This window comes from Coffea eugenioides, chromosome 1 (genome assembly GCF_003713205.1).
Source record: "Coffea eugenioides isolate CCC68of chromosome 1, Ceug_1.0, whole genome shotgun sequence".
In the NCBI taxonomy this organism is placed as follows: Eukaryota; Viridiplantae; Streptophyta; class Magnoliopsida; order Gentianales; family Rubiaceae; genus Coffea; species Coffea eugenioides.
Window position 1 is genome coordinate 36012176 of NC_040035.1, and position 6967 is coordinate 36019142.

General features: G+C 37.7%; 1 protein-coding gene across 1 annotated transcript; it reads right to left on the reverse strand.

Annotated features, from left to right (window-relative positions):
- Window positions 1-4652: 4652 nt before the first annotated feature.
- Window positions 4653-5915, reverse strand: LOC113771324 (serine/threonine-protein kinase AtPK2/AtPK19-like). The gene has a single exon (XM_027315919.1). It carries the CDS (start codon window positions 5913-5915, stop codon window positions 4653-4655), a length of 1263 nt encoding a protein of 420 aa, XP_027171720.1.
- Window positions 5916-6967: the final 1052 nt, after the last annotated feature.

Genomic DNA, 6967 nt, shown 5'->3' on the forward strand with positions numbered 1-6967 from the left:
ATGGCAAACCAATGTTATCCTTGTCTACACACCATTTACGTTATTATTCTTGTCCACTGAAGATTTTCTGTGGATCTTAAGCAAAGAGGCACTGCAGAAAATGCAAGAATGGGAATTTTTTTTTTCAAAGGTAGACCCCAAGGTTCAAGCCTTATAAGGGGGAACGAGGAGAGAACAGGGTTTGAGAGTCGAATATAGCTTTTGCTTATACACATAAATGCCTTGTTCCATTTGTTAATAGACAGCCTTTTACTACATTTTTTTTGGCCTCTCCCTCTCTGTTTAATGATTTGGCTTTGGACTTTGTCAGCTGGAAGTTTCTGGGATCCTTGGATTTCTGAAAACAGATGAACCCAACATAAAATATTGCTCCAGCTCTCTTTTTTTTGGTTTTGTTTAAATCCGTTCCTGGATCATCTATTGGAACTTTGAAAATTTGGAATGGATTTGGAATGCATTTGTATTTATTGTTGATGGTGTTGACTTAAATTTTCACAAAGTTCAGTTTCCTGTTAATTTTGAGTTTCTTGCACAATATGTTCGTCGTTTACATTTTATGCTGGCAGTTTGCAATGGAGACTCAACTCTAATTATGCTAGTTTCAATTCTCTCCATGTCGTCTGTTTTATTTATTTATTTTTTGTCTTTCTTTTTTTCTCTCCCTTAAGTGTGTTGTTGTTTTACTGATTGGTAACAAGTAATTAGCAGAGAACACCAACTTCAGTTCTTTTGTAATCCAGATGGCAAATGGGGTCAACTATATGCTCAATTCTCTTTCTTTTACCTTCCCCGCACCTAAATATGCTGTAATTTTACTGATTGTTTTATAACCCAGATGGCCATGGAGGTCAGCCATACGCTCAAAAGGTACAACCTCCGTCCTCGTCGTGCTCACAAGAGAGTGGGATGGTGTGCATCAGGTAGCCTTCGACAATGTAAGAGGCATAACCTACGTCCTCGCACCAATGATCAGAAGAAACAGAGGAGGTCTTCTATCCCTTACCTTTCACCAGAAATTATCTTCAATATTCTCATCTACCTTCCTGCTGACATACTTTACAATGTGGTGAGGTATGTCTGTCGGGAGTGGTACAAGATAATCTCTAGTCCAACATTTGTTGATGCGCACCTCCAAAAGGTGGACAGGGGCATCCTTATCAGGCAAAGTTATCCAGAATACTATATACATTATGTGGAAATGGTGAAACGTGATCTTGAGGTCATTGAGTTAGACTCTTCTGCTTTGCCAATATATAGTATGAGTAGCTGTAATGGTTTGGTGTTAATGGGTAAAAGTGAAAAGGAAAATCGTTATGTTGCAAATTTGGTTACAAAGGAAGTCGTAAACATCCCTCCTCCTTCAGCTGCAGCCAAGGCAAATATATGTTTTTCGGCTATGGGATATACTTGTTCCAAGAAATATAAACTGGTTGAGTTCTACTATAGTCATCAGTGGACATTAGAAATTGGGATCCTGACACTTGGTGTTGATAAAGAATGGAGGTGTCTTTGTCAACTGGATGGAACTTGGAAATTTGAGAAATTTAGAGGCATTGACTTAATTTTCAAGAAGCCAATTGTGAGTACTGATGGGATTTTGCATTGGCCACATGATCAGCATCCCTTAGTTCTTAATTTAGATCTCGAAACTGAGACTTTCTACATATGTGCTGCTCCACAATGTTCTGAGATGAAAAGAAGGAGATATTTGGGAACTGGGCAGTCACTTTGTTTTATGGATTACTTGGGGAAGTTTTCTTGGGAGCTGTGGTTGCTAAAAGATGCAGAAACTGGAGAATGGACTAAGCTGGCCAATATCGATCTAGGGCCTCACAAGCAAATGCTTCGGCGCAGTTTATGTCCAGGAGGGTTTCAAATTGTGCCTGTTGGTTGGCTGAAAGATGGGGAGATTGTAATCTTCTACGTTGTACATGAAGATGGAATCCCAAATGAAAGGTGCTACCATCATAAGATACATCCGACGAGAAACTGCATTACTTACAATGTGAAGACAGGAGTGATCAAATCATTTCACCTGGAGAAGGGTAGGGTTTTTCAAATGAATGAGACTTGGAGGTATATTCCGCATGCCAAGACCTTGGTTTCTCCAAAATTTCCAGTCAGTTAGTTGCTCTTTTTTTCTATTCAAAAAAGAAAAAAAATGGAAAATCAGTATGAGATGGAAGAAGAGGGAAGAAAGATTGGTTGCAATTAGAATAGGATCATTGTTGTGAGATGAGTCTTTCTTTCCCCCTTAATTGATTGTTGTTGTGTCATGAAGGTTGGATTAATTTCATTGTTCTTTATGGTTGCACTGTGATCGTAAGAGTATTTCACATTTTTGTTTTGCTGGTACTGTGGAATCTACAATTTTCCTTTTTCTTTTGTTTTATGGCAAAGTTGCTTCATTCGGAATATTTTGCTTTACTGCCAGGTAACTTTTGTTTTTCGATGTAATTGCCTTCTTTTTGTTCACTATAGAAATTCTCTCTTTCTTGGATGGTTCCACTTTTCCATGATGATTATAGCTTAGTTTGACATATTTTAACAATTCCGGTCCACCAATCATTGGATGTTCTCTGGAGAATCTTTTCAAGGGAATCATTCACAGGATATACGTCCATTACTAAAGAGTTATTTCTTACAAGTGAAGACCTAACAGTATGATTCATACATATTTGGGAATCATAATAGAAGTACAAGAAGCAGAACTGCAGAAGAAAATCAATCTGAAAAATCACACGTCCATTCAATGATTTGTAGCACCAAGATATGTAAAGCAAATGGTATAATTTGCATTTTCTGATCAGTGCACACTTTTTCTTGTGCATGAACGGTATAATACAAAGCGCAATCTGAAGTACATCGAGGGAAAGTGGGATTCAAGTAATCTTGCTTATCAACAACCCCCTGCCCCCAACCCAACAAAAAAAGGGGGAAGAAATGTGACATTCAAATCCGTGCAGTTTATTGCTGCCTGTATGTATAGGTAGAAACTCTAGAAGGAAACATTTGTTTTTCAGGTATAGGTAGAATCCCTAATTTTCAGGTATAAGATATAAACTGGTTGAATTCTACGTTCTTTGTGATAGGACATTGGAAGGTGGGATACTGATTCTTGGTATTGATAATGAAGGGAGATGCCTTTGTCAACTGAATGAAACAAGGAAATTTATGGAATGCTGCAGCAATTTCTCAACCAGCCAAGTGCTAGCCATGGTTTTTTGCATTGGACGCATAAAACTCTTCATTCGGTTCTTACTTTAGATCTTCAAACTGAAACATTATTCTGAGATGTAAAATAGGACATATTATTTAGTAAATGTTTTGTGGATTTCTTTCCAACAATAGAGAGGAAGAAATTTTAAACCTAATCCTCAACCTAACTCAAAAGGCAATTGCTGACTTTCAAGGTGGACCAAGGGACTTAAACTCTCATCACTCAACCCTCATGGACTGATGTTTTATGGATTTCTTGGGGAAGTTTTTATGGGAGTTTTTGGTGCCACAAAACGCAGATTTTGGAGAATGGACTAAGCTAATTAACCACTATTAGTTTAGGAATTCTTGAACACATGCATGCTTCGTTGTAATCTATTTTCCATCAGGGTTTCGACTTGCAGCCATTGGTTGAATTGAAAGATATGCGGATAAAATCTTGTGTAAAAGTCCATCTTCTCTATTAACGACGGATAAAATACGGGGATTTTGTCATATTACAGAGCCCATAAAATTTCCCGAAGATCAAGTGATGAATGGAGGCTGGAGCTACAGCTGATCTCAGAACATCAAAATCCAGATATCATCAGGATTCTGAGTACTTGTGGTATTTTTTTAAATTTGGCCAGACTATCTAAATCCCGGATTATAGTTAATAGAGAAGTATCTGGACTTTACATATCAATAATAGGCAATTCTGCGCTTTAGTAATTGTGGTTTTGATAGAATTTGGCGCCCTAACTCGGAAGGGATGATTAAGAATAGGCACTTTATTGGAAGTAGCAAACTTATAGGATTTTTATTGTACTAATGAATCAAAGACTGGAGCATAAGATTTGAATTCAAGGGCTCTGAATCCTAGAAACTCAACTTTATGGTTTCAATTTTCTGTGAATGTACATAAATCAAAGTCATATATAGGTCTATAATCTATACAAATCAAAGTCATAAGACTCTAGTTATGACAATAATGATTATCATGGCCGGTTCCTAAAGCTTGTTATACTCGACGTTAAAAATTTCTTAAGCTACTTCTGCAGTTCTCAGAATTTGAGCTTTGTTTTCTTGTGGAAACAAAGGGGACCTAGAAGAACCAATTCTTGATTGATGGACATATTTTCTAGGTATAGAGAATTCCATGGCTACAATCAAAAGAGTCCCGTGGCTGCTGTGGTCTTTTCCTTTCAGCCCCGTAATTGTTGTTAGGTATTAGAACAAATCATGCATACACAAACAAGAGGAGTAATACATTCATCAAAACAGTTTCTCCATTAATATTACACAAAACAGATATTTACATAAGCCATACTCCAGATTCTTCAGATATATATTGCCTCCAGGCTCCAGAGACAAGATAATTATGACAACAAATACAACAGTAGCAGAGCAGCAGACTATCCATGGACTACCTGACTAATTATAAGCTGTTATTGTTAAAAAGCAGCTGCAGGCCTTACATAAGTGAATCCTTGGAAGGTATTGTTGGCGCATCTTGGACTGGAAGCTGGAGAATCAATCACAGGCAAGTTAGTGCAGCACTCCTGAAAGTTGGTGATGCATTGTTTTCCAGTAATTTGTGGAACAAGACTTGGTTGAATTTCCCGAGCCTCTAACTTCTTCCAGTTGATAGACCTGAACCATTTGTGGCCCTTTATCTCTTCGCTACCTGTCGGCCCGTTTCCAAGGCGTTTGTTTGCATCCTTTTGCAGTAGCCCTTTCAACAGTGAATGTGCATCCCTTGACAGAAAAGGCGGGAGCCTGATTTTATCCTTAAGGATCTTCCCCTGAAGTATGTGTTGGTTCTCACCCATGAAAGGCGGAAATCCCGTTAGCATCTCATACAAGGAAATGCCCAGACTCCACCAGTCAGCAGCCTTGTCATAATATCTCCCAAGAACAACTTCAGGTGCCATGTATTTCGTGGTTCCACAAATAGTGTCAGATCGGGTGTTCTTCTGATCTTCAAATTGCTTTGCCAAGCCAAAATCAGTTAGCATTGCATGTCCCTCTGCATCCAGGAGTACGTTTTCTGGCTTAAGATCCCTGTGCAATATTCCATTAGCATGGAGATAAGACACAGCAGAGACAATCTCAGCTGCGTAGGTTCGAGCTATATCCTCACGGAACAAGCCTTGCCTGCTTAATTGAGAGAAAAGGCTACCACCATTGACAAAATCAAGAACAAGGTATAGTCTATACTTGGTCTGGAAACAGTATCTGAGACGAACTATGAAGGGATGATCGACTTTTGCCAATATATCCCTCTCACTCTTCACATAATCAGCAAGATTGCTTTTTACAATCTTAGCTTTTCGGATGACCTTCATCGCGTAAAAATCTGATGTACCCACCTTCCTGACTTGATAAATTTTTCCATACGCACCTTCGCCAACAAGCTTTAATACCTCGAAGTCCTCCAGCCCTATTGCAGCACCTTCAACAGTATCTTTCTTCAAGACACCAGTAGTACTCTCAAGAGACAACTTCTCGAGTTTGTCCCTAGGGCCGGAAATCAAATCTGGATCTTCAGAAGATTCGTTTGCATCAGGTGATTGAGTAGGTAGAGGTCCAAACACGTCCGAAAAGTCCATATCAACGTGATCGACATCAAGCGGTCGTTTTGGGAGAGGCACAAGATCCTTTAGCGGCGTCCTTACGATGTTCCCCATCAATCTGGGAAGATGGCAAGAAACCATGTTTACAAATAATGGTTAGGGAAGGAATAGTGATGCAGCAGAAATTTATACTACTCAACTACAGAAGAAAATCTGAAATGAGGATGGAAGGATGAAAAGATCAAAGGAAAACGAACAATAAGCCCTTGAACCACAGGGGATGCTTAGTGGATAATAAGCAAGAAATCCAGGGAAGATGCAGAGATCCTAATGCTAGAAGGAAACTCTTCGTTGTTTCGTTAACATCAAGGCAACAGCAAGAAGAAGACAGCGTCAAGTAGCCGCGGCTCATAACTGACTTTTTTTTTTTACTTTCTAGTAAGGAAAATTTCCAAATTAGTTCCGAGAATCATTTTACACTTATCAAGTAACAAAACTAACTTTCTTCCTAGCATATCTTCTCTCTATCCTTAATTACTCTTGTTAGAATTCGGATTTGGATTCTTAATTGTATGTAGCTTTGCTTCGTTAATTTAATCCAGAGTTGATAATGCAACACATCAATATGGTATAATAAGGTAACGCACTATCGAAATATTTTGTAATTTAATTAGGATAACTAAGATAATCAATATTTGTGAATTATAAGAACTAGCTAGTGATTGAGACACACTATTTGTGTACAACTACCTAAAATTATAATCATTTGTAAAAATGATTTTCATAGAAAGTGGTTTACATTGCAAAGATTATTTTGTTAAAGACTTTAATGAACATAAAAATGTATAATAGATGGGTATATTTACTTGAGTAGTTACTAATATAATTGATAATTTCTAATAAAACCAAAAATAATAATTCTTTTATGATTTTGGTTGAACTAGTTTACCCATGCTTAAGAGGGCAGAAGAAATATTTTTAGGCGATATGCCCCTTGTAGTACTTACACACAAAAAAAAAATTCCAAATCTTCATTAATCTTCACAACTGTAATACAAGTTGTAGTATATATATAACCCCCAAAACTTTTAGTCTTAGACAACAGTTTTGATTATTAGACCAACTACAAATTGATACCTAGGGTTGACTCAATTATTAAGGTTGGATCACTTCCTCGACCAAGTTCGTGTATT

Excerpts from the sequence above, each read along its gene's own strand:
- LOC113771324 (XM_027315919.1), bottom strand. The coding sequence starts at position 5,915 with ATGGTTTCTTGCCATCTTCCCAGATTGATGGGGAACATCGTAAGGACG.